This window comes from Sturnira hondurensis, unplaced genomic scaffold (assembly GCF_014824575.4).
Source record: "Sturnira hondurensis isolate 20B ecotype Veracruz unplaced genomic scaffold, ASM1482457v3 Scaffold0014099, whole genome shotgun sequence".
Classification (NCBI taxonomy): Eukaryota; Metazoa; Chordata; class Mammalia; order Chiroptera; family Phyllostomidae; genus Sturnira; species Sturnira hondurensis.
In genome coordinates this window covers 682,816-710,170 of record NW_028086730.1, presented here as the reverse complement: position 1 = coordinate 710,170, position 27,355 = coordinate 682,816, and the positions used below count along the sequence as shown (strand labels likewise).

The 27,355-nt window shown below is 64.1% G+C and overlaps 1 protein-coding gene across 1 annotated transcript; it reads right to left on the bottom strand.

Annotated features, from left to right (window-relative positions):
• Nucleotides 1-416: 416 nt before the first annotated feature.
• Nucleotides 417-25,852, bottom strand: TPCN2 (two pore segment channel 2). The gene is made up of 25 exons (XM_037062570.1): nucleotides 25,690-25,852; nucleotides 21,232-21,296; nucleotides 20,432-20,508; nucleotides 19,910-20,087; nucleotides 18,740-18,856; nucleotides 16,358-16,464; nucleotides 15,755-15,827; nucleotides 13,970-14,072; nucleotides 13,054-13,119; nucleotides 12,491-12,555; nucleotides 11,914-11,993; nucleotides 11,326-11,407; nucleotides 11,036-11,122; nucleotides 9,022-9,141; nucleotides 8,823-8,882; nucleotides 8,461-8,589; nucleotides 7,693-7,742; nucleotides 6,388-6,487; nucleotides 5,146-5,217; nucleotides 3,363-3,439; nucleotides 2,861-2,942; nucleotides 2,702-2,784; nucleotides 2,249-2,330; nucleotides 1,826-1,923; nucleotides 417-1,174 (listed from the first exon to the last, which is right to left on the bottom strand). The coding sequence occupies exons 1-25, from the start codon at nucleotides 25,787-25,789 to the stop codon at nucleotides 1,096-1,098; spliced, it is 2,232 nt and encodes a 743-aa protein (XP_036918465.1). The 5' UTR covers nucleotides 25,790-25,852; the 3' UTR covers nucleotides 417-1,095.
• Nucleotides 25,853-27,355: the final 1,503 nt, after the last annotated feature.

The window sequence follows — 27,355 nt, the reverse complement described above, 5'->3', positions numbered from 1 at the left end:
CCCAGACTCCAGGGATTTCGGACACACTCCAAGACTGGAGACGATGACAGGCGTGGACAGAACACAGCAGCTCACACAGCCCTGAGCCCTAGGGCTCGGGCACCTTAGAAGTTACTTTTTCACTGACACGTTCCCAGACGGGCAACAGGGAGGCGACCCGCTCCGAGGGTGGGGTCACACCTGCCGGCACCACACTGGCAGCGCTCACGCAGACGTCACTCACCCAGCGCAGCGGTCCTCCCCACGGAGACCCCAGGCCCCAACAGACACCTCCAGAGGCCATCGCCCACCAGGTCCCCTGAGAAAACCATCTGTCCTCTGACTGGTGGCAGTGTGGCCTGCCACACACTGCTCACCACCACTGCCCCCCCACCCCCTCTGCCACACACCCTGAGGACACACAATGGGACCCCCACTGGCTTTATCTGTGTCTTTATGTAAATTAGAAGCAGAGAGCCCGGAGCCCGCACACGCCTTGCGTGGCCACGACCCAACCACCCTCCCCAGCAGTCCGCACAGCAGACGACAGCCCGCAGCTGTGCTGAGGAAGAGGAGAGGGCTCCTTCTCGGCCGGACAGGCTGGTGGTGGCGCTCCGACCCAAAATGAGGCACACTGGTCACGTTCACAGGAGCCATTCAGTAGTAAACAGTCAGGGTTCGCCTCACATGGAACCACCGGGCGCCCGGGCCCGATGGCTGGGGAAGCTGCTGGTGGCCTGTGTGGGCCCAAGGCCCTGGTCCCTGATGGCCACCAGCAGCGAAGGCACCACGGACACTGCAGGGCGCAAGGGGAGGCCGCTGCCCCTCACTTTTCAGACCATCACACAAGCCCCACGGAGTCACCCCCTCTCTGTTTAGACGAGTGAAATCAGCGTGGCGAGGAAGTAGTGCGTGTGGGCGCTGCCGCAGCACCGGCCACCCGGAGATGCTGCCCACTGACCCTACTGGCCGCGCCCCTCGGCAGCGCGCAGGGGGCTGGCCCAGTCACAGCCTCAGGTGGGCGGAGGGGCTTGTCCAGGGCAAGTCTCTCCTTCGGGCCACGGCCCACCTCTCCCCAGGACCACATGGGTCCGCAGGCCGCTCCATCGCCCGATGTCACCTGCACAGCTGCAGGTGGGTATGGTGCTTCAGCTTCTCTACCAGCTCCTCCTCCGTTGGCTCCTCCAGGACCTCCCTGCAGAGTCGGGAAGAAGGTGTACAGGGCTCTGGGTCCCAGGGGAGCACGTGCGCAGGGGCTGCCGAAAGCCCGGTCCCGGCTCCCTGGGTGGGAGAACCTCAGGGAGTCCTGTGCAGCAAGGACGGGGGACCCGGGACTCAGGCACATCCTCGGGATGTTCGCACGGCGCTCCTAAAAGCCTGGGTGTGGGCAGGGGGTACACTGCTGCTGGTACTAGACCCAGAACGGCTGCGACAGGACCACAGGCACCCACAAGGGACACCCACAGTCCAGAGCCAGGCTGTCGCTGGGACCACCCGCACCTTTCTGTGCTGGGCGGGGAGCCCAGCTTCCACAGAGAAACAGGGTGGGTTTCCTCCGGCTGCCTGTCCCCAAGCCCCCAAGCGCCAGCAGAATCACCTGGAGACTAAGAGAACCTGGAGGGGGTCCCCTTAAATATGCTCAACTAGGGACCAGGACAGAGTTCACAGCCGGGTGGTGGGAGCAGAGGCCGAAATGGACCTGACCCCGACCCCAGCCCTGAGGGAGGCCAGGAGCGGGGGCAGCTGGGAGCGTTGCCATCTCAGAAGCCACCTGCCCTGCCCACTGCCCTGAGCATCCCCCCCACCTCCCCCAGGGGCCAAGCGGAAGCCCCTCCCATCCACACACCTGAACAAGAGGTCCACAGTGTTTATCTCGGAGGTGGCCTCCAGGTCCCCAGAGAGGGACTGCAGGTGGCCTCGGCGGTCCCACTTGTGAAGGAAGTTCTGGGAAGTGGGCAGGGCGGCAGGAGGCTGGTGGGCGTGAGCCCTGCAAGGATGCAGCCTTGCCACCCACCCACCCTGTCCAGGGTCCAGTGCAGGAGAGGCACAGCAAATCCTGGACCCCAAGCAGCTCTCCCCACCCTACAGGCCCAGCCCGGAGGCCTGGGAACACCCACAGGTTGAAGGTCAGAGGCACTGCCAGACCTCCCAGGGGCAGGGCGAGTTGTGCCGAGCCCCAGGGAAGGACCAGCCTGGGCTCAGGGCCACCTGTGGGTGGCCCAGCTCACTGTGCCAGCCAGGCCCTGGAGGACAGGCGGGCTCTCTGTACCTCCAGAATCAGAGCCAGGAACAGGTTGACCCAGATGACGGACGACATCAGCCACCACAGCACAAAGTAGACCTTAGACCACCTGCGCAGGACAAGGGGGTCCCACCCAGGGCCTGCATGAGCCAGAGAGATCATGCAGGGAACGCAGAGCGTGCCCATGACCGGCCCCACCGCGTCCCGCCCGGTAACCCCAAACATTGTCCCCACTTCAGAGCTGACCCAGTGGAAGCCTGGACACAAGCAGTGAGGTGCCCAGGACAGCAGAGCCAGCAAGAGGCAGCGCCGGCGCCAGGCTGTCCCCCGGCTGTCCCCCAGGCTGCTCTGAGCCCCGGTGGAACTCCTCCGCTCAGGCCCCGGCCCCCCCCATACTCCCACCACCACCCTAGGGAGCCCCCAGGGCCTCTGCTCCTCCCACACCCCTGCAGAGAGGCTGGGCGAACCGGGGTCACTCACGGGCCTGAGAAGCGCTGGAAGACGTCCAGGAACACCTGCCAGTTGTTGACCACCATCAGGTCCCACAGAGTGACCAGGGCAGCCTGCGGGCGGCAGACACGGTCCAGGAGGCTGCAGGGGTAGGGCCAGGGGCCAGGGGGCGCGGGGGCCGGGGCTCACCACAAAGTCGTCGAAGTTGTTGGCCCAATACTCCAGCTGCTCGTAGCTGCCACAGGGCGCGGAGCCATTGCCGGGGGCCAGGCTGGGAGTGGGGCAGCAGGTCAGGGCGGGGCTGGGGGCACCAGCTCAGCCCTGCACAGCGTGGAACCCTCTCTGGGCCCCCAAGAAACAGGTGGAAGGAGACATGCCCCGACCTCCGAAGGTGCTGTGAGGGCAGCAGGAGGTGGGGGCTGGGGGCACAGGAGCAGCCGGTGGGGGCCTTCTCGCCGCTGCAGTCGCCCCTCACCGCACAACCCCTCTGCCAGCTCAGGGCCCCGAGGTCCAACAAGGGGCAGGGCCGCTCTGGGCAGACCTCGGGAACGCTCAGAATGCGGCCGGGGAGCGCGGGAGGGCGGGGGAGGGGGATGCAGGAAGGAACAGGAAAGGAACAGGAAGCCCCTCCTGGGGAGCTGACCCACGCCGCCACCCAGCGCTCCTTCAGCCCCTGCAGGCCCCACCTCACCTGCCATTCCCAGGAGGAGCCACGATGACGCCCTGGAACAGGTTAAGGCCAATGATAGCGAAGACATAGTACACCACCTGGGGAGGTAGGGCCGCTGGTCAGCACAGCCCACGGACGGACCACAGATGGACCACAGTCCATAGACAGACCACAGTTCATAGACAGTCCACAGACGGGACCACAGACAAACCACAGATGGTCCACAGACAGACAACAGATGGGCACAGACAGTCCACAGACGCCCACAGACAGACCACAGACGGACCACAGACACCCACAGACGGACCACAGATGGACCACAGTCCATAGATGGTCCACAGACAGACCACAAATGAACCACAGGCAGTCCACGGACAGATCACGGATGGGCCACGGGTTGACCACAGTCCATAGACAGTCCACAGATGCCCACAGATGGACCAGAGATGGACCACAGTCCATAGATAGTCCACAGACAGACCACAGGTGGACCACAGTCCATAAACAGTCCACAGACGGACCATAGATGGTCCACAGACTGTCCACAGACAGACCACAGATGGACCACAGTCCATAGACAGTCCACACATGGACCACAGTCAGTCCACAGGCAGACCACAGACAGACCACAGACAGTACACAGATGGACCACAGGTGACCCACAGATGGACCACAGAGCCTGGCTGGCATCGAGGGTTCCCAGCCTGGCCACAGCCCCCAACACTGGGGTCCCACTCCCAGGCACCCCCTCCTAAACACCAACTTGCTCCAGAGGCACAGGACAGCCAGAGGAGAGGAGGGGAGCCACCACTGGGGGGTCCCAAAGACTGCTTGGGGCCCCCGGGGAGGCTGGGGAAGCCGAGGCCGCCTGCTCCTCCCCTAGGACAGGAGGGCAGGGAGGAGGACGCCACTGACAACAGGGCCAGACACTGGTCCCAGAGAAGCACGGGGATGGCCAGGCCTGTCCAGGAGGAAGTCCCCCAGGGGGCACTCAGGAGCACCACCCAGTAGCCTTGGGGTGGGGCTGCTGCTGTCCCAGGCCTGTCCCTAACATGCAGGGGGAAGGGGGCTAACCCAGCCGCTTTCTGGGCCTCACATTCCTCCAATATGCAAACAGGGATCTTTCTGGGGAAGGGGGGCTGTGCATGATGTGAGATTCCATTTCCAGCCTCCCATGACAAGCAGAAGCTGCAGGGCCTGGGGCTCCTCCCCCAGGCAGCTCCCCTTCCAGGTGGCTCCCCAGCCCCGAGGTGTGGCTCAAAGTAAAGAGCAGAAAGGCCACCAGCGGCCTCACCCACGCAGCCGGGCTCTCTAGCTCATCGCTTCCTCCCTGTGGCTCCCGTTCACTGGCCCTAGGCCTGGAACAGCACCAGCCGCTCACAGTGCTGGCCGGGCTGGGCCATGGCAGAGGCGCCAGCAGCTGGGGAAGGTTGACCCAGGGGTAGGGGTGGGTGGCATCACTTTTCCGTGAGTTCCTGAAGCGCCCCCAGGAAAGGAGAGCCGACAAAAACCTCATCTGGGGCCCCTGGGGCCCCTGGGGCCTCTTACCCATCTTTCCCTCAGTTTTCCGTGGGTCCCCTAACCCAGAGGACAGGAGGGGTTTGGAAGTAACCGGAAGGCTCCCTGGCACACAGGGGCACTCTAGGTCCTGCCCCAGGCTCATGCTTCCCACGCCTGCACCAGCCACTGCCCTCACAGGAACCCTCGCCCTCCTGAGCAGCCAGCTCAGTGCTGGTCATTCAGCCCCGTGGAGCCCAGCTCCCACGGGTGCTCCCACCACAGCCCACAAAGGTGCCTGACTCACCACCAGGATCCCACCGAAAGCCCGCATGTTCCTGATCAGGTCCAGTATGGTGCTGGCCACCACGGCCATCAGCTGAGGATGGGGAGAGAGCGGAGCCCGGTTCCTTGTGGTCCCCACGGAGGTGGTGCCAGCCCTACTCATGTCCCCCCAGAAAGGTAGGTGAACTACCACCAACCACACACCTGTACTCACACCGCCCCTACATACCCACCCACGGGTGCTCACTCACCCCGACACGTCCAGACACCCCACCCGCCCAGCCTCAGGTGGGACTAGACTCCGCATCCCTGCACTGGCCACCGGGGGGTGGAGGCTGGGTCAGTGCTGCGAGTCTGGGGGACTGCGTCTGAGGAAGGGGCCTCAGGACACAGCCAGGGGCCCCGGCCACGGGGCTGCTCCCCACACACAGCCTGAGGCCACTCACCCCATCTGACATGTGGGAGTATCTCAACACTGGGGGCCAGCAGGCAGAAACCCATGTGCACATGTGCATGTGACTGTGTGTGCATGTGTGGGATGTGTGCATGTTTGGGGTGTGTACATGCATGTGTTTGTATGCAGTGGGTGTGCATGTGTGCTATATACACAGGTGTGCCTGCATGCATTGTGTGGTTTAGTTACGTGTACATGCACTGCTGACTGTGTGCACATGTATGTCATATGCACGATCACATCTGTGGTTGCAAATGGGGGGTTATTATGTGCAGCCACATGTGTGCTTAAGTGGGCTGCAATCATGTGTATGACTCCCATGTGCCCAGGTGTGTCCTTGTGCACCTGTACGATCACACACAGGGCACACCGAGGCTTCAGTGCGGCAGCAGCCCAGTGCTGACATCCAGGCTCCTGGGCTGTCCTCAGACATTTAACGCTTATGGGTCCCAGGGGACCTGGATGGGACAGACGACAGCTCGGTGGGAAGCACAGGTGTACACGGGGAGGGGGGCAGCACCTGGACACTTCCTCCACACCGTTCCTTTGAAAAGTTCTTGGGGAAACAGACGGAGCAGGGACCCCCGCCTCCGTGACATCAAGGGCAAAGTCACTCGTGACAGGCACATAAAGAGATGCTGAGGCTCGAAGGTGGTCGCCAGCCCCCTTCCTGCTCTTAGGGCCCCAAGCGAGTGCTGCGCTCAGCCACACTTCCACCCCTTGGGACCAGGAGCCAGGAAGGCGCCCATGCCGAAGGCCCCGCCCCTGCCCCGCCCCTGCCCCGCCCCCACACCCAAGCGACGGCCCCACCTTCATGCTGGGGATGGTGCGCAGGAACCGGAACAGGATGAGCATGTTCGCCAGGCGGACCATGTCCCACAGCGACAGCAGGCCCTTCGTTCCCAGCTTCCTGCAGACACGTGGAGAGGGGTCAGGAGAGACCTGGGCACCCGCCTCGAGGGGACAGGACGCACGTGAGGAAGACAGGGGCACAGAGCGAGAGGGGAGCAGCGAGAACTCGCCCCAGAGCCCACGCCAGCCAGAAACCCTTCGGATGACAGCAGAGCCTGACGGCCTCGCCCACCGCCCGGGGCCACAGTGGTCAGGGCTCCTCCATCCACAGCCCAGGCCCTACGGGTGCAGCAGGACGCCCCAGCCCAGGGCCCAGCGGGATGGGGAGACTGGGCCCCTGACCCCACCTCCTGTCCACCACCCCCCCACCCCGGGAGTCCCTCATGGCCTCACCATTCCTGTCTGAGTGTACCCCAGCCCACCCAGAACGGCAGTCCCAAATTCTCAGACGAGAGAGCGTGTCGTGCACAGGAGAGCTGTCCCGGGAGAAGACCGGCCACTGAGCCTGCACCAACCCTGCCAGTCTCCCCGAGAAACACCCCTCCCAGCGGTTCCCACAGAGCAGCCCAAACAGCAAGAGGCTCTCAGGCCCACTCCATCTCGCGCCCCACCACTCAGCCGGACAGGGGACCCACAGACGGAGGCTGGCGTGTGCTTCCCGGGGCGGCTGTGTTCTGGGCAGCATGACCTGGTTGGTAGGTGCTAGAGGTCCCTGAGACCCCAGTTCCATCCCTCTGTGTGGCCAGAACCTGGGGCGCTGGGGCTTGAACAGCGGAGGGAGAGCGGCGATCCCCGGGCCCACCGCTGCCATCTTACAGGGTGGGGCGCCGACGCCCAGACCCAGAGTCATAGGGCTTCCCAGCCCGAGAAGGGCTGCAGCCCCTGTAGAGCCCGCGGGGGCCAGCCCTGAGCTCTGGGTCTCTCTGCCCACCCGCAGGGCGTCTGGTCCACACGCTGCACCTGGCAGTGTGGGCTGGGCCCATGGTGTCGGGCGGGGGGTGGGGGCCGGGGGGGGGGGGACGCCCTGACAGCTTCTTGCCACCGACCGCTCTGGGGACTGGGCTCTGAAGGCGAATCAGGAGAGGCTGGAGGAGCCCCTGGGTGGGGGCAGAGCTCCTACCAGCCCACCTAAAGACAGGGCTTTTCGCCCTGGAGTCCCGGCAGCCTGAGGGAGCAGGCCCGGCCGGGCGGCAGGGCACCCGTCCCTGGGGCGCCAGCCGGGCACGGGGTGCTGTAGCCTCCCTCGGTCCTCGGGTCACCTACCAGCCCGCGTGTGGGAACCCGTACACTGCCAGAGTTGAGATCTCCAAAACCTGCAGTCACAGAAGAAGAGAGAACGTCACTACAGCAGCATCGCCCTGGGTGGCCCCGGGTGAACCGTGAAGCACGGTGACAGGGAGGAGTCGGAGCTCCGTCCTCGTCCCTACAGGTCGGTCCCCAACACTGGGACTTCTCAGAGCTGATGAAACACCCGGTCTTAGGAGCAGTCAGGGCTCTCGCTCGCCCCAGGTGAGGGAGCGGTCACTCGGTCAAGGAGGCGCCGAGAGGCCTTTGTCCGGCGGTCTTCGCCGCTGTCCTGAGGGCCCCACGGCTCCCAGCAGTCAAATACAAATACCTGTCACCCCAATACCACTGCGGACACACGCAGGGCACAACCCCTCACTCCACAACTGCCTGGGGAAAGGAGACGGACACACCCCGAGCCCGCTCCCGCCCTGCCTCCACCCACACCAAGGTCCCACTGTCCTTCTCGGCGTCCGAGGCTGCACCCGGGGCTGGGGTGGCCGGTGAGGGTGGCAGATTCCGTCAGGCCCCCCTCGGGGGTCGACCCCCGGTGCTGCAGAAACTCCTGGAGCCCACCGGCCACCCGCCTAGCGGGAGGTGCGGGGAGTGGGGCCCCTCTGTCACTGGAGGCCGGAGCCCCGTTCCTGCGGTGCTTGGGCCCTGGGGCTGCACAACCTGGACTGGCACGCCATCGTCCCCAGCCCCTGGCCACCCCGAAGAGGCCGAAGCGGCCATCCCAGGCCTCACCAGCAGAATGACGGTGAGGAGCCCGTCGAAGGCGTTGCTGGGGTAGGACAGGTAGCCCAGCAGACCCAGCGCAAACACCTTCAGCAGCATCTCGGCCACGTAGTACAGGACAAAGGCGCAGTTGAAGACCTGAGAGGAGCCAGCCGTCTCAGGGCCCAGCCCAGGGGGTTGGGCCGCCGGCCACTCCGGCCCCTGAACCCTCACCGCCCCCTCCCACAGCCTCCCACCCCAGTGCTGGTGACATTGTGACAGAACCAGTCGCCAGCTCAAGAAGGGACATGCCGCCCAGCAGCCTGAAGCCCCTCGCTCTGCTCCCTGTCACCCCAGCAGAGGCCAGTCGGCTGGGCGGCCTCTGAGCTCACCCCCAGGACGAAGTCATCACGGTCACGGGGCAGGACGTCGGCGTCTATCACCAGAAACACCTGCAGAGCCAGAGTGACAGGGCTCACCAGCCCGGCGGCACTGGGCCAGCCCCTCGCACCAGGCAGCAGACAGGCGGTCGGGAGGCGGGGCAGGAGCGAGGCAGCTCCCGCGGCCGCCCCGGAGCAGGCCCACACTCACACAAATGGACACGAGGTTCATGAGGACAATGAAGTTCCCCAGGTAGTCGAAGTAGCGGTGGCCAAAGAGGAACTGGGCGCTCTGCAGAAACGGGGACTGGTACTCGGGCGGCGGCGGGTGCTGGAGGAGACGCAGGCTTAGAGACGAGGGCCGGCGGCCCGGCACAGCCCCCACCCTCTCATCTGGGATCCCAGGGGCCCTCGAAGCGTGGACCACAGCGTGGGAAGTGAAAAAGCATGGCAGGTCCACACTGGCAGAGCTCAGCGCAGCCTGGACCAGCACTGGACACAGGAGTGGAGAGCGACAGAGGGCGACCTGGCTAAGGGGAAGAGGCGCGGGCCGACCGCCACCGCACCGAGCGGGAAGGCGAGCCAAGGCACGCCCCGCGGTGCCTCTGTGTGGGCGGGACTTGCCCGTGCCCATGTGGTCCCAGCGGGGGTCTCTGGCTGCACGGGGGCATTTCATCCGCACCCGGTCAGGTTCAACACTCAGTGCCCCTCACAGCAGTCACATCTCCAGGCCCACGACCCACCCGCGGCCTGAGGCCACGGCCTCAGGAGAGCAGCGAGGACACTTGCCCCCTAGAACACAGGAGCCCCGGAGCACGCTGCGAGAGGGAGGACACGCAGAGGGGAAGTCGCGTGGCCCCGCGCAGGGCGTGTCAGGGAGAGGCCCCACCTCGGGCTCGTGCACAGCACACCTGTGGTCTCTGGGACACACAGACACCCGGGCTGCACAGCCCGGACCCCGACGCCTGTGCTGCTTCTCAACCTCCTGCCTCTGCCCCCACGTCCCAGCCACGCCCACTCTGTCCCAGTGGTGAGCCTAAGGTGAGGCTTCCTCAGCAGGAACCACGGGGGACAGGGGGCGCAGAGGTGGGTTGCCCCAGCCACACACCGGACATCCGCCTCCCCTGCCATGAACACTGCCCCGCGAACCTCTGGACCCGAGCTCCCATCGAGTCACAGCTCTGGACTCGAGACCTGGGACGCCGTGGAGAGCTGGTGTTCCCACGCCCACCCCCTGTGCCCCACGGAAGAACACTGCCGAGAGGGGACACCCCACAAGACTGCGGCCAAGCAGAGCCTGGCTCAGGTGAACCGGATGGAGTTCAGGGAGCCTAGGGCAAGCCCGACAGGAGCCGGGGCTGCAGAGGCAGACATGCGCACTGAAGCGCTGACACTGTGGTGGGCTGTGTCCCCCAAATTCCTCTGTTCGGGTCCTGACCCCCAGGAGCTCAGCATGTGCCTGTGTTCAGAGAAAGGGCCTTCAAGGAGGCGGTAGGTAAAAAGTCACAATGTGACTGGTGTTCTCATAAGAACAGGGGTCAGGACACAGACACGCACAGAGGGACGGCCATGTGAGGACACGGGGTCAGGAAGGAGGGGGCAGTTGCCGTCTGCACACCCAGGAGGGAGGCCTCGGGGGGAAGCCATGTCTCCGGCCTCTGGCCTCCGAACCAGGAGGCAGCAGACCCTGTTGTCAAGGCCTCTGGGCTGCGGCCTTGTCACCGCCACGGAACCGATGACATAGGGCCATGTGGAGTTTGGCCGGCAGATGTCAGACTCCACCGCTGCCCAACACCCACCCCTACCCCCAAACTGCCTGGGGACACCTCAGCTGTCCCCCAGCACCTCCGCGCACCCCCAGGACCCGCCACCTAACACGCAGGCAGCGGGGCGTCCTGACATGGTGCTGACCTGGAGGGTGAGGCCCCCTGGTGACCACGAACCAGTGTGGGGATGAGGGACCGAGGCTTCGGACACACTCAGATCCTCCCAGGGCGAGGACCCGGGGAAGAGGGACGGTCCTTCTGGGGACGACATGAGGTCGAACCCCAGCTGCCACCTGCCACTGTCTCCGTCCCCAGGTACCACCCTAGGGCCAGAGCCCCTGGGCCAGCATGCGCAGGCGCTGGTCTCAGGGTCTCCGGGTGAGCACCACCCAGACACCGAAAACCCCCACTCACCGCGATGGCCCTGGCCCTGGGTGGGCTCTCACCAGCCCCACTTACCTCTTTGGTCACCCTCTTGTCAAACTCGTTGAAGAGTTTCTGGAACTCGTGGGTGGACAGTAGGCCGCTGCCGTGGGAGTGCAGCCTCTGCAGAGCGGGGGCGCCGGTCGATCAGTGGGCCAGCTGGGCGGGGGCACCGCCCCAGGCCCCACCCAGCCTGGCCCCACCCCAGCTTCGCTGAAATGACACCCAGTCCTGGAAAGGGGACTACAGGCCCCCATGACCACAGGGAGGGGCCCAGAGGCACAGGCCGGGAGGGCAGGGAGGTCGGGGAGGGCAGGAGAGAGCACCTCCATGACGGCTTGCTTCCGGGAGCGGTCCACCTGGACTTTCTGAAGCACCTGCAGGAGGTCCTGGGCCTTCACCCCGGCTCTGTGGGGGAAAACACCCACACCCCTGTGAGCCCACGGGCTCAGTGCCTGGGGTGTCCCAAGCTCTGGCCACACTGCACTGCACAGCCCCTGCACAGCCCCGGGCGATGACAAGCAGGGGACGGCCATCCAGTGTCTGAAATCCGGAGACTGTTGGCCACCTCAGCGAGGAGGCAGGGCACTCGGGAGCCACCCAGACTGGTGCCTTCCAGGCTGACACGGCCTCCGAACCAGGGGCACAGTGGAGACGTGGCCCAGGTCCCTCTGTCCCCAACACCCACTTGGGGCACAGCCACCAGGCCCCTGGTGCCCTAGTATCTCAGAGGGGCACGAACACACACTCAGTTAACTCAGACACGGGGACCCTGGAGGCTGTGACCAGGCGGAGCCGTGGAGTTGGCAGGGATCTTGGCAGAGCAGTGCTGAGGAAGCACCCAGTGAGCACCGCTGCCCCCCAGCAGCAGCCCCCACGTCCCCAAGGAAGGGGGCCCGGAGCCCCCTACTCACCCTCCTGATGTTGAGGAGAGGACCTCGTAGGCGGCCCGGGTCCCCAGCCGCTTCCGGAACAGTGAGGCCTGAAAAGACTTCTGCAGGGAAGGCACCTTTGAGGGGCCCGGCTCACCCACCCAGGACAGCCAGCCCCGGGGCCCCAGCAGCCACTGAGGGTGCCCTGCCCACCCGCAGCCAGGGACAGCCCCTGGCTCAACAGGCACCAGAGGTCAGTCACAGAAAAGGGAGCAAGACTGCTGGCTGCTGTGTCAAGACAGGGGTGAACAGGGGTCCCTTCTCAGTGCCCCTGGGGCCCCTGGCTCTCCCACTAAGGGTTCAGGGTCAGGGGCCCTGGGAGCTGCAACCTCCTTGCAGCTTCCCTTAGAGGAAGGGGGCAAGGGAGGGAGCCCCTTGTGGGGGATAGGTGGGGACCAGGAGGGAGCAGGGTGTGCACAGCTCCAGCTAATCCACCAGAGGGAGGCAGAGGGCAGTGCAGCAACCTGGCGGGGGGGGGGGGGGGGGGGGGGCGTGCAGCCTGGGAGGGGACCCTGCCGGGGACCCTGCCTGAAACCCAGGATGGCAGCCCACGGCTCACCAGCAGGTAGCCCCGGAACTGATTGTAGATGATGGCCGTCAGCAAGTTCATCAAAAACAAGCTTCCTTCGAGAGGAAACACCACGGTCAGTGGGGGCAGCAGCTTTGGGGGCCTGGGGCGAGGGCAGTGCCCAGAGGCGCAGAGGCCACACTACAAGCCCCGCGAGCGCCAGCAGAAAGGACCCAGAGGATCATGGGGCAGGGTGTGGCCTGGACACATCTCTCGCCCAGCCTCCCCCAGTCTACACAAGGCCGGTGCCCCCAGCTTGCCCAGCAGTGGGCACTGAGGACAGAGGTCATGAGTGGTCACAGGCTGCAAACTGCGGAGTGGGCCACACAGTGGGGAAGTGACGGGGACGGGGCGGGGGGGGCAGTGCCAAAGTGAGGCGAGGTCAGGGGGTCAATGTGAGGCGAGGTCATAGGGTCAGGGGGTCAATGTGAGGCAAGGTCACAGGGTCAGGGGACCAAAGGGAGGTGAGGTCACAGGGACGAGCAGCACTCGGGACCCTGTCACAGGGAACAGACCCTAACCCTGGTGCCACCCACAGACCCACCTGGACTCACCGATCAGGGTGAACGCTATGAAGAAGATGGCGTAGGCCCGGTTCTTGGAATACGCAGGAACCATCACTGAAAAGGAAATTGAAGAACCTGAAACACGCTCCCCACCTCATGTGGCTCCTATCACCACAAGGGCCCTTGGCCTTCTCCCTAGACAGGGCCTGAGTGGGAGAGCTGAAGGCCTCTGGACCCAACCCCGATCCTTACGCCTCGGCTCACACGCCTTTGATGACGGGGAGCTCACTACCTTTCGAGGACACTTATCCCTTATGCTGAGCCAGAATCTGCCCCAGACCAACCCCTCCCCACTAGGGGAGTTCGGCTCTCCCCTAGGCAACGCACTGGGACTCTCGGGACACACGGGGACAGTGCTCAGCGTCCTGCCGCTCTCCTCTGGGTACAGAGGCCAGGCGCTGCCCTCCTGGGATGTCTCCATGGTTGGTGACCGCCCCTGAGCCCGACATAATCCCAGCCTAGGCGGGCAGGCCACAGGTGAGCCTTCGAGGACCAGAGCGCCCTACCCTGGCCACGTCTCTGGCGTGGGCGGATGGGGACCCATCGGCAGCCCAGTGGCAGCACCATGGCTGCCTGAGACCTGCACGCTGCTGGGTAGGGGTCGGGGGCCCCGAACACATGGCCGTTCGTCACCGCATAAAGAACACCATTCGTCTCTAGCTTCTGAGGAGTCAGGAGAGGAGGGGAAGAGGAGGCAGAAGAAACAGGAAAAGGAAAAAAGAACAAATGAAGGAAAAAGAAGAAAGGAAGGACAGGAGGGAGGGAATCCAAGGCCGTCCACCTGCCCAGCAGGAGGCCTCAGGCGCCCCCAGTGGGCTCTCCACCGGCCAGCAGCCAAACCTCCCCCACCGCCAGGCTCGCACCCCCCACACCCCACCTGGGCCCAGCCCCGCCGAGCACCCACCGTCGGGGTTGTTGGCGGTGGTCAGCAGCACCAGGAGCGAAGTCAGGGCCTCCGGCAGGCTGCGGAAGTAGGTCAGCCGCTCCCTGTCCTGCCCATCATCCTGCTGAGAGTGGACGTGGCGGCACTGAGGAGGCTCAGCCACCAGGGCTGAGGCGGATTTCCCAGCAGACACTGAGCTCAAGGCCAAACAGGACCAAACTCAAGAGCCACCGTCCTGGGAAGCCACCCACCCGCATGGACACCAGCCCCCCAGGGCAGGCCTGCCCAGAACAGTGGGGAAAAGCTCTGGGTGGGCCCAGGTGACAGTGTCAGGGCCTAGGGACCAGGAGACCACAGGCAGGGGTCAGCAGGGTGCCCCCAGCCCGACAGCACACACGGCAAGGCGTGCACTGTTAGCCGAGCCCGGGCCCAGGAGGGGCAGAGGGCCAGGCTCCTGGGAAGCCCACGCCAGACCGCCTGGCGGGTGGAGGAGAGCTGGTTCTGGAGCGGTCGCCCTGGGACAGCCACCCTGTCTCCTTCAGGGGCCTTGCTGGCCCCAGAGTGGGGTGGGGGCTCACGGGACTCATGGGAACTCAGGCTCGGGGGTGGGGTACTCACGGCCCTGGTCCCTGTGGGCCATGGGCTCCCTGGCCCCTTCCCCCGCCCCCTGGGCAGGGGACGGGGAGCACCTGTTCCTAGCCTGCTCTCTGGGCCAGGTTGCATCGGGCATGGGGTGCTGGGGACAAGGAGCCCATACAGACAGGCCAGTGTCACCCTGTCCTCTGAACTCGGACAGCGGGGGAACTGGACCAGCACCACAGACTCGTAGCCATTTGTCCCACCCCCCACCAAAATCTGCACTTTCAGCCCAGGCCCCTCCGTGGGCAGAAAAGGAAACCCACTAAGGGACCAACCCCTCCAGGCCCCTCAGGACACACAGCGACTGCAGGTGAGAGACCACCCCACCGCCTTGGGCTTGGTGACACTGCAGCCAAGCCAGAGGCCGCTGAGGACTGAGGTTCTGTCAGCTGGTCCCCACTCAGCCCAGCTGCCTGACACCCAGATGTGCACACAGTTACACACAGTCCCACTCGGAGACACACCACACACGATTAGACAGCTGGCCCCTCCCACCCGGCGGTGAGACGAGACAGTCCTCAGTCTTCCCTCACAGTCAGCACAGCCCCAGCCCCAAACCTCATCACAACCTGACACAGACCAGCCCTGGCCAGGCACTGGCCACAGTCCCAGGACAGAGGGGCAGGGCAGCGTCAGCCCTGGGAGGGCGGTGGGCCTGGCCAGGGGGTGAGAGACACAGGACCACAGGCGGGCAGGCGGGGGGCAAGGCTGAAACTGATAGGGGGCAGGGAAGTGGTGAGGGACGGGCAGGGAGGGGACCCAGGCGGGGAGGGCAGAGCCCGCACGGGAGGGGGGACATGGGGAGAGGTGCCTCCTGGGCAGGCGGACAAGGGCTGTGAGAGGGGCGAGGCGGTGGGGCCATCGCAGACACCCCAGGTGCCAACCTGAGGGGCCTGGCTAGGAGGGGCAGAGAGAGCCCAGTCGGTGATGGGGGGCGGCAGAGAGAGGCAGCGCCTCCCTGCAGCCGGGGTGGCCGGGGGCCAGGCAGGGCAGCTGGGGGACACGGTGGCCACCTGAAGAGAGACACCGGCTGCAAGCTAGGCCAGCGGCCCTCATCTCTGCTGGCCCCAGGGCCGCTCAGCAGGGCCCCCACTAGGTGGGCTCACCGAGGCCCGGCCCTCCGATCAGCCAGAGCACAGCGGGGCGGGGGGGCGGGGGGGGGGGTACCTGCTCGTTAGTGAAGAGCAGCATCCCGAACATGGTGAAGACGCACAGGTGCAGGGCCNGCGGGCGCGCGCAGGGGGCGGGGGGAGGGGGGCGCGCGGGGGGGGGGGCGCAGCACTCAGCTCAGGGTGGACGCCCACACGCCACGCGGGGTGGGACCAGGGCCTGGCCGCCCAGGGGTTCCCTGCAGCGGCTCCTGCAGCAGGTGCACCCCTCCGTCCCACAAGCTGCCACACACTCAGAGTGGGGTCCGGCCCTCACCAAGCCTCTGTCTTTAGCAGAGACATGACCACGGGGTCCAAGGACCTCAGGGACTCTGGGGGGAAAGCCCACTTCCACGCACCTAGGCCAGACGGCCAGGGGTCAGCCACATGGGCCACTGGGGGAGGGGACTGGGAGCAGGGGGACAACTGGGGTGGGGTAGAAGGCAAGCAGGAGGGAGGGGAGCGGCCACAGTGGGGATGGGGTGGGACACCTGGACTCAGAGGCTGTCCGAGCCATGCAGGGCCGCGGAGGGGGTGCCAGGACCCAGGGCCCCACGGCCACAGACGCCCCGGGGAGGAGCCCCGGGGCCCAGACCGCAGGGCAGGGAGCTGCGGGGCCCACCTGGCCATCTCCGGCAGCGACCACCGGAGGCACTTGAGCGTCTTCTTCATCATGGAGGAATTCTGCAGCAGGAAGAAGGGCCGCAGGAGCCGCCGGAGCCGCAGGGGCTGCAAGAGGCCGGGGCCTGAAGGCGGGGCTCCCGGGTCCCACCCACCCACCCCTGCCACGGAGCCGGGCACACTGCAGAGGCCTGGCTGCTCCCCACTCCTGGCCTGGGCCTGGCCTCCAGCTCGGACGTCCTCGCTGCCCCAGCCCGCCCAGCCCTGCAGAGGCTTGGTGCCCCTCCCGGACACTTGGTGTCCCTCCCAGAGCGGGGCCAGCACACCCCTCAGAGCAGCCTCCACGTGGCTCTTGCCCTGGGGGCTGTCCCACCCTCTGGGGGCCATGCCGTGCCTGGTCTCTCCTCAACCACCCCTCCCCTCACCGCCCTCTCTGTGTTCTGGGCCTCACCCTCCCGCAGAGAAGCAAGCGTGGAGGGAAGCCCGAACCCTCCCCGAGTGCCCACGCGTGCAGCCTCTCCTTCCCCTTATTCACCTGTCAGAAGGGCCCTGCGCCCCCTCTGCCCTAGCGCCCCCAGCCTCCCACGTATCCCTCGGGCTCCTTCTCCCCCTCCTCCATTCACACACAGTGGCACCCACCCTTCCCTTATCCCAAGCGTCCCTGCTCCTGTCCCAGCCAATCGGGTCGCCTGTCCAGGACGCTGGACCCACCCACAGTGACCTCCTCCAGACCTCAGAGCCCAGAACGGCCTTCTGTCCACTGGTGCTGGGCAGGACCAGCTGCCTGCCCTCCACACCTGGCACCTCAGGCCATCTCCATACCTGGCCCCTGAGCCCCGCCACACCGGCCTGATGCCCTGGCAGCCTTGTGGTTTTTGGTACCACACTCATGTGCTCTGGACCCCCAAGTTCACCTTCTAATCCAAGCTCTCAACCCCAGACTCACTTCCTACGGAGTATCCTGTCTTAGAAACATCAGGTTGACCAGAAGGGGGTGATACGCCCCCTGCTGGCCGGGAACTACCCGTTGCCGAAGCAGGTGCTTCCACCCAGAATACACCCTAACTGCTCCAGAAAAGGGGCGGGGTGCCCAGGGGGAGGGGGCTCCTGCCCTGAGGGGTGAGGGTCTGTGTCGGGGGCCCTCCCAGGCACGTCCGATAGTGAACACTACCAGAAAGAACCAGTGATCCAAGAAGGACCATGGAGGACACAGGCCCCTCAGAAATGAACAGCCCCCCTACCAGGTAAAGGACACAGACAAGCTGGGGAGCAAGAGGAAGATATAAATTTCAGCGAGGACCACGACCAGCAGTGACACGGGTGTGTGTGTTACAGAAGCCAGGCTCCTTCTCCCCACCCCACACAGGGCCAAGCCAGGGGGCTGCACAACTTAGGCGCGAGGCCACAGAATGTTCGCGTGGCCGGTAAACTGGACACAATGACCATCCCTCAGAAAGGAGCCAGTGGAGGCTGGGCCGTCTCAGATCCCTCTGGGGGGGTGGGGTGCAGAAGGCCAGCTCCGAGTTAGGGGAACGTGCAGGCTCTCCACGCTCCCCGGACAGTGTGAGGGGGCGTGTGGGTGCTGGGACCCCCCGTACTCCTCCTTCAGCAGCTCCTGCCTGCTCCACTCTGCCCCTGGGAGCCACGGAGGGACCGGGAGGCAGGAGGAAGGACATGGGACCCTTCTGTTCCTGCAGTGCCCAGGGAAGCCAGCCTGAAGGTGCTTGCCCAGCTCCCAGAGCCAACCGCGTGGAGCCTCTGGCGGTGCCGGCACCTGCCAGCCAGTGCCCCCACCCCAGAGGTCAGAGGACGGGTCCCAGCTCCAGGAGCCAGTGGGAGGGGTCCTGGTGCTCTTTCTGAGTTCCGCTGGGTCTCTCTAGGCTCTGTCGGTTTCTCAGCACCTGTTGAAGTCCCTACGTCCGATTCTCTCCACTAAAGCACCTGGGGGGGGGGCATCTGGGCTTCTGAGTCCCCAACCAGCCCCTGATGGGCACAGGTGCCCCCAAACCGACTGTGCTCCCGAGAACTCCGAAAGGAGACGAAGGTGCTGCCGCCAGAGAGGCTGGGCCGCCAGCTCACTGGGGGTTCTGCTGTTGGGGGCCAGTTTCGGACGTGTGGGTGGGTGAGGCCAGGGGTGGTGTTTTCAGGAGGGACCCTGCCAGTTGAGGAGTCGTGTGAAAAGGAATGAGGCTCCCAGGTCCTCAGGCCTTCTCCAGGCCTCAGGGTCACCTGCAGGGTGGGGACAGCTCCCCAGGCAACACACTCCTGACCACTGTGCAGGCAGGTGGAATGGGGCAGGTGGGTGACACCCTTCACTTGGCAGCTCTGCCCTGAGGCCTGTCCCGAGGTCCCCCTCCCACCTTAGAGCCACCTCCCCACCTACCTCCTGGCAGACAAGACCCAGCGACACCATCCAGTCCAGGAAAGACGCGACCAGCACCACGAGGTAGGCCAGCAGCCAGAGACTCCTCCGGAACTGGGCCCACCCTACCAGGTAGCTCTGCAAGGGAGATGGTGGGTGAGCAGGAGGCCCCGTGGCCAGTCAAGGCAAGGTGTGTGCAGCAAGGCCAGGTGGTGGGAGCACGGAGCACCCCAGTGAGCCATGCGGTCTCCACGCAACTTGGGGAGCAGGGAGCTTGCAGCCCCTAGGGACCTCAGGCAACGGGTGACCTTGGGCTTGGCACACGTCGGCTTGGGCACGCACCGGTTTCCTGCTCTGCTGGTCCAACCGTCAGCCGAGCTTGTGCAGCAAAATGCAAAGGCATGAGACTCCGGTGGGAAAGACGAGGAAACAGGGCGGGGATGTCGCCCAGCAGGGGCCCGGGCGCGAGGCTCCGCGTCCTGGGAGGGTGGGGTTTTGTCTTCACCTAACTGCTATTTCCCGTCGCTAGCTAGCGCCTTCAGAGGCCAGGGCTTGAGGATAAAAATGTGCACTCTGTCACCTGTCGAGAACTCCGGCCATTCAAGCCGCAATACCGAGTGCGGCCCACCAGTTTCAGTTCCGATCTGAACCCCCGCCTCCCAGCCACACCACGGGCTAAAAAGAAAAAATAGGAAACTGCCGGGGCCTCACACAGGCACCCACGCCCCTCGGTCAGCAACCACGGGCCCCTCCCGCAGTAGCACTGACGCTCAGGGCTGCTGACCAGAGCCTGCAGGCAGGAACACTGGGCTCCTTCTCCGGGGAAAGGAACAGAGCGCCTTCGGGCTCTGAAGCTCTGACTCAGAAGGTCAAGTGAGCAGGGCAGGGCAGGGTGCTGCTGAGCCCAGCGCTCCCTGTGCCCCTCCACCCTGGGGGCGGGGCGGGGGGCGGGAAACGAGGTGCAGGGAGGGGTACGGGGCCCAGAATGTGTCCCCCTACCCCCTGAGAGGGACACAGCCTCCACCCTGAGGACCAGAATTCTCAGAACGGAGGCCTCTGTTCCGTGGATGAAAGAGCACAAGCAGGGGAAAAGGCAGCTCCAGGGCCTTCAAAATGACTCAGAAAAGCGGCAGCTGGGCTGGGGGCGGGGGCACTGGGTCCTGGTTGCGGCCCCCAGGGGCGCCCCCTCACCTTCACAGAGAGGTCAGCGGCGAACACCAGCAGGCACAGGCCCTCCACGCTCTCCGTCAGGCCGCAGGGTGGGTTCCAGGGCTCTGAGCGGTAGCGGATGTCCGAAGTGCTGGTCAGCGAGGAAGGGGTCTCGATAAAAGCCAAAGCCAGGATCAAGAAAATGATGAAGCTCAGAATCCTGGGAAGGGGCCGGGAAAGGGTAACATGTGAGAACCAGCCCCACTCCGGGCCAAAGAGCAGACCAGCGGACAGAAGACCCACAGGGCAGCAGGACAGGGCGGGACCGCAGGGCCCAGTCTGTGGCCACCCGGTGGTCAGGTAGAAACTCAATTGCCACGGCTGACCAGAAGGTTCTGGAAAGCAGCCCTCACCAGAGAAGCCCTTCGGTCCACTGGAAGGCTCCTTTCCAATAAGGGCAGGAGGCAGCACCTTCCCCACCGAGGGGACAGGGCGCCCACCGCCCGGGACCAGCCTCGCCACCCCAGCAGGGCCCTGGGAGCCCCGCCCCCATGGGGCGCTCACCATTGGCTCATGCCCGAGTAATACCAGCGGTACAGCCACATCGACCCGGTGTCCATGCGGTGGTTGATGGAGCGGTACTGGAAGAGAACAGTCACAGAGGGAGTGTCAGCGCGGCCCCCTTGGTGCCACACAGCACAGCCAGCCGCGTGCAGGCCCAAGGCAGGACACAGGCTATGAGTCACGGGGTGAGCTTCCCCCTCAGCACATGGGCAAGGCACTCAGCATGGCCCAGCAAAGTCCCATGGTGCTTCGCTGCCGGGGTCACCCAGCAAACTGCCAGGGCGAGCAGGCCACCGAAGGGACACTCCCACACTGGGCTCATAGCTGGGCCCTCAGTGTGGCCCCGAGGCCTTCTTCTCTATGCCAGGCCCTCCCCCGACTTCACCCCGTCACCCCCAGGACACCCCAGCCCGATTCACAGGTGGGACACTGCTCACTTTCGAGTTCTAGTTCCCTACTTGAGCCTGCATGTCACTGGCAGGCAGGGGACAGCCCTGACATCTTAGGGACCCTCCACAGGACCTGGGACTGGAGGCAGACGGCAGGTCTGCGGGAGGCGATAGCCCCACAGAGCTGACAACTGGGGGCTCAAACCGGTTCCCAACACCCACTCTCGGGGCAGACTCAAGAGGCTGTGCCCAGAGGCCCGGCCATCACAGTGACGCTGACCCCATGGTCTGCAGACCTTAGCTCCGGCCCCAGGATGGTGAGGAGCAAAGGCGCCATCAGGGCCGCCATCGGCCAGTCCCCACAGCCCCTGACACGCCCCGGACGCAGCAGCAGGAGCAAACACCACCCACCTGGATCGCGTCCTCGATGAAGACCACAGCCTGGTCAAAGCACAGGTCCCATCCGGCCTTGGGCCCTGGGGACAGAGAGGACAAACACGGAGGCAGGGGGTGAGGGGGGTGTCCCACGCTGCTCCACGAGGTCAAGGAAAGAGCCCATCCTCTTCTCCCAGGCTCCCAGGTGAAGGAAATGCCCTTCACCTTCTGCGTGTCTGCTCCCACCCGGAAGACAGCCCCCTGGGTGCCTCGCCCTGTGTGGGCCAAGGTGTGGACAGAGAGAGGGCCTTTCCGCTGAGAGCGTGGTGCACAGGCCGCCACACTGCCGTGTGACCTAACCCCCGGGGAGTCCCAGCCTGCAGAGGCCAACGGGCACAGCTCCTGAGACAAGAGGAGGCAGGCAGAGCCCTGGCTGAGGTGGCCCAGCAGATTGGGTGCCGGCCTGCAACTGGTTCGATTCCCAGTCAGGGCACAGGCCTGGGTTGTGGGCCGGGTCCCCAACTGGGGGCGTGGGAGAGGCAACAGGTCAGTGTTTCTCTCTCAAAATGACGTTTCTCTCCCTCTCTTTCTCCGTTCTTTCTCCTCTCTCTAAAAATAAATAAATAAAATCTTTTAAAAAAGAAGACGCAGAGACAGGCAGCCGGGGCCCAGGTTGCTGCAGGCCCAGGCCTGGGCAGCTGCAGGGGCTCAGTCCCAGGCAAGCCGCCATCACAGCAGGGCAAGGCCACTGGGTGCCCTGGGCACTGTGCAGCGTTCATCCGACACTCTCCCCTGGCATTCTCTTGTTGGTGTGTAAAATCCTGGGTCAGGCCCTCCGCCCTGGGGACACCGAACCTCCGGAAGGTCCATCCTGCCAGCTTTGCAGCCCTGGCTCCAGCCACCTCTCCCACCCTGCGGCAGCCAAAGGGGTCTTGTCCCAGCCGATCACGCGCACGCCACAGCTTCCTGGGGGTCCCCTGCTACAGGATGGTGGCTCCACCCTCAGCCCGCCATCCTCCTCTCCTGTAGCTTCCTCCACCAGGGGCCCTTCCTGCCACTCACCCTGAACTTGGCCCCATCAAGGCCAAGCTTTCCAAGGCCTCCAAGCCCTTGCACAGGCTCTGGGCCCTACCAGGAGCACTGTCTTGAGCCTTGGTGGTCCAGAGACTCATCAGGTAGCAATCACCTGTCACCACCCCACCCCACTGGCCACAGCAGGTGGGTGTGACAGGTGGAACAGAGCCAGAGGACCTCAGGGGCCCAAACACTGCATCCCACATGCCCCCGGGACCACTGTCCCCGCCCGAAGCCTCAGCCCTACATTAGGGTCTAAAAGCTCCCTGTCCCTCTTGCTCCAGGCTCCACGCTGCACAACCGACCACTCCCTGCGTGACCCTAGGCAAGCCCCTTAACCTCTCTGCGCCTCAGTTCCGTGAACCCCCTGCACCCCGACAGCTGTGCAGACTGAGGGGGTGACTGTAGGTGAAGCGCTGCTGTGCACAGCAACTTTGCAGTGAGTAGGAGGCAGCGCAGGGAGCACCCCGGGACTGCAATTCCGTTACCGGCCAGCAGTCAGCACCCTGGTAGCCAGGAAACGTCTTTTACCAACTAGATAATAGAATAAACAGTAAACCGAGGCAGGGAAGAGGGAGGAGACAAGTCTCACACACTAACTCAGCTGTCCTGAGCCTGGTCTGATCATACTGCCAGGTGTTCCAACATCGCAAGAAACACTGTGTTAGCAAGAAAGAAGGACGTCCTTGATTCTACGTAGCGTCTCCACTGTCTGGGAGAGAAAGCCTTGAAACTGTGCTTTCATCCCAAGGCCTGAATGTGGGGGGGGTCCCCGGTGCCCAAAGAAGGAGCCCATAAAACAACTTTGGTGAATTGCCTACCTCTGGTCACTATCTGTTTTCCGAGGGAGTCCCCGATGCTTACAGAAAAAGCCCATAAATAACTCCGGAAAGTACCCCAATTTTAATTAACTGCCTCCTGTCACATTTGTTTTACAACAAGATGAACAAATGGGGCCCTGGCTGGCGTAGCTCAGTGGATTGAGCACAGGCCTGTGAACCAAAGGATCGAGGCTCGATTCCCAGTCAGGGCACATGCCTGGGTTGCAGGCCAGTTCCCAGCAGGGGACCCACGAGAGGCAACCATACACTGATATTTCTCTCCCTCTCTCCTTCCCTTTCCTTCTAAAGATAAATAAATAAAGTCTATAAAAAATAAGATGAACAAAGGGGGTCTGGGGCAAGATAAGGATTCGGGCTAACGGACCCCCACACATGCCTCAGTTTGGGGAGTCACATTCCCCCAGGAAAGCTGGCACCGCATCCACCCACTAATCAATATGTAACTTTTTTCCTCCTATCCCACCAACTATACGAGTCTTGAGAACAAAGGACTCCCTCTCTTGCTCAGGGACTCGGGGTGCTCTCGACTCTGGGGCCGCAGGCTGCCCGGGGGCTTGCCTCCCTGGTCTTCAGCCCCTCTTGCTTTTGCAGCCCTGCTTTGCCCTGAAACCTTGCCTTTCACCCCCTACTCTCCCCAGTCCTGTTCTCTTCCACGGGAACGGGCCACTAGTAAACTGATTACATGCTAACAGATTTGCTGATCTGTCATTCTTTACACAGGTCAGCAAGAAGAACCAGGCCTCTCCTGGCAACAGCAGCAGTTGCTATTATTATTCAAAAGCCTTCTTATAGCACAAGGATCCCCTGCCCTCCCCTCAACGTTTTCGTAACCAGTAAGGGCAAGAAGAGAGAACCACTGTCCTCACCCCGTTGACCTATTAGGTGGTGCTCAGTGGAAAGGACCAGACCGCAGGGTTCCCTGGGGTTGGCAGGACACCCAGCAGCGGGACACCCGGCAGCGGGACACCTGGCAGCAGCGGGGCCCCACCCTCTCTCTGGTAGGAGAGTCTGACTGCAGGACACGAGGTGCAGCCCCTAGCACAGGGCCCCACCCGGGAGCCACCTGAAGAGGGCTGGGCGGAGACTGAACGAGCCACTCTCAGTCTCAGCTGCCCCTGGGGTCTCCTGAGCTGCCCAGCAGCCTGGCAGGGAGGTCCCGTTCACACCCTCGGATTCCCTCACTGAGGCCACGGCGCCCGCACTAAGCACCCAGCCCCCCTGCCCCCAACCTGGCTCCTGTCTCTCCTGCGTGGTTCCATCTGTCAGGACCTGCAGTGATCTCAGCATTCCTCCCAAATGGCCACGGCCACCAGCTCCCCAGGCCGGGATGAGCCAACCCTGCAGGCTGGCCACAGCGCCCTCGGGGCAGCACCAGGACCTCTCATGGAGATTCAGACGGGTTAGGCAAGCTGGCACGGTCACACAGCCAGGAAGTGGCAGCAGAGAAAGACCCCCCCAGACCCCCAGACACAAAGTCCGTGCCCCCTGAATGTCACCAGACGCCCTGTTCAGGGCCCTGGGAGACCCAGCACAGGCTGGATGGGGGGCTTCCCGGGGACAGTCTCTGAGAAGGGCAGGCAGGTGGCTGCCTCAGCCTCCAGTCTTCTCATCTCTCCTGTCAAGCCCTGCCACGGCACCTCACAGCAGGGCACACGCCACAGCCCCCTCCCAGGCAGAGGAAAGTGAGAGCCCAGAGTGGGAAAGTGGCCTGGTGGGAGCACCCATCCCGGTGCTAGCTTGGGCAGTGCCAGGGCCCAGGGCCCAGGGCCCAGGGCTGTGACAGGTCCTGGGGATGCTCTGGGCCAGTGTCCTCCTTGGTAAAAGGAGGCTGAGGCCCTTCAGGGATGGGTGGCTCCACCCTGCCTGCCTGCCTGCCTGCCTTCCTCCTGGGGATTCAGCGGTCTCTCTGGGGGTAAACAAGAAGGCCGGGAGGGAGCTGCAGAAGGCCACGGGAGGAAACCACCACACTCTGGAGAGGCCGCAACACCCGGTTGGAGAGGACCAGTCACTGGGGAGCCTCTTGGGGCCAAGAGTAAGAGAAGACAGAGCAAAAGGGCTCACAAGTTACTCCGGGCTGGGTTCGGATCCCACCCGGGCCACTTCTAGGCGGTGTGACATTGGGAGGGGAACAACCCTCTCTGTGCCTCCGTTTCCCCCATAAGAACCGGAAAAGTGGAACAGCACTGCCTGGGAGGAGTCGGCAAGACGATCCACGAAAAGGACCTGCTCTGGGTCCGCCCCGGGCACTCCGAGGGGGCTGCGGAGGGCGAGCTGGCTGCCGCGGGCGGCGTGACCCGGGGCTGGGTGAGGCCCACGAGGCCCTCTCCGCCCGGCTGGTCCGGAACAGGCACCAGCCTGCAGCGCCTGAGCGCCGCCGCCGGGTCCCCAACTCAGCACCCAGGTCGCGAGGCGCAGAGCCCCGCCCTCCGGAAGACGGCTGGCCCCGCGCCCCACGCCGCTCGGGCCCTCTCAGACCTCGGCCGGCCGTGGGGTGCGCGCCCGCAGTCACAGCAGCGACGCTGCGCGGGTCGTGGGACCCCCACGCCCTACCCCCGCGCGGCCCCGGGCCGCCGCTCACCAGAGCCGACTTGGACGCTGCGGCAAGCGGGTACGCCCGCCAGGCAGTCGCGCCCTCTGCCGCCGCGGACCCGGCTCAGAAGGGGCTCGGACTCAGCCATGGGGCCACTGCTCGCCGCCGGGACCCTCACAGAAGCTCAAAACTAAAGCGCCGAGTTCTACCGCGCAGGCGCAGAATCCCCGCCCCTGGCGTTCGGGAGGAGGAGCGAACAGCTCTGTGACGTAGGGGATACCCTTTGCTATCAGCCAATGAGAACGGAACTCTACAATGTGAAGGCGGGGCTTCTAAGAGCCCGCCCCTGCGAGGGCGGTGTTCGGCTTTCTTCCTCCTAAGAGGAGCCTTGAGGACCCTGAACCCCCAGCTCTGCGGACAGCGAAGGAATCTGTTTTGCATGTGTGTGGGTGATGTGAGGGTGACCACAAAGGACGCCTCCCAAAATGAACTCTGATAATGACGTCAGCAGGATTAAATATAATTGAGGGTGGAGTTTAAAAGACAAATGACACACTTGAAAAAACGCAGCACGTATAAAAAGCATTTGCAACATGAATATAGAAAGAACTTGCTTTTTATCGTTGCTGTAACTGACCCTGCGTCTCTAGCTCTCCGTCTGCCACGACTCTGCTTTTAAAGGCTCACTGGGCCCCTCGGATAATCCAGGACCGTCTCCTTACGATATTTAAGTCAGCCGATGAGTCACTTCAAAGACATCTGCAAAATCCCTCTTGCTTCTAACCCATCAAAATCACAGGCCTGCTGCCAGCGGGTGGAAGGTCATGGGGGCCAAAGTAAATTTTTAAAAAATATATTAGATTCTCCAAAGGGAGGAAAGGGGCAAAGAACAGGAACCAGAAGCTCACCAAGGAAGAAATATCAATGATAAATGCTGGACGCAAAGCCCCGCCTCATTAGAAGAATGGCTGATTGAAGTGAGGAGGAAATCAGTGAGTGAAGGCATCGGCCGGCAAATATTTGAAAGACAATACAGCTCAGTGGGTGAGCGTGTGGCTCTCTCCGGTGGGCAGAAAAATGAATCCCAGGATGTGTTCAGGGGTTTGATGATTTTTAATGTTTTAAAACTTGACAAATGTGAGATATTTGTATTCTGAAACAAAGATAAGAATACATGCACCCAGCCCTGCGTAAAAGTGGCCCATCCCCGAGGACTTGTCTTCTTACAGTTAAAGAATTCCCTTGATGTTTGGGCACAACGTCGCAAAGGCCCCCAAGGCGGGCGGCACAGTGCCAGCATTCACACCGACTTTGCGAGCTGGTGCGGGTGCAGGCAGCTGACGGAAGCCGCTCTCACAGAAGGGGGATGGGAATCAGCTCTGCGGGAGCGTGGCCCAGCTTGCTCCAGCAGGAGGGCCCGCCCCTCAGGTGCCGCATGCTGTCCTTGCTACATCCAGGCTGTCCCTGGGGGTGCAGGCAGGTGGCCGCTGGGTAGTGATGGCCTCTGTGTCCATCTCTAGCTCTCAGGAAGCCAGCTGAGAACAGAGTGGTGCCCGCAAGGAGAGAAAGGGCTGGCCGGGCCCTCGGCGTAGCTGGGTCCTCAGGCAAGGCTGGGGGTGGAACTCCCGGGCCCCGGAGCACTGGCCCTGGGGTGTGGGCCCATCCAGGGAGCAGTGCTGGCCTGGGAGCAAAACCAGAGAAGTGCCAACTGACC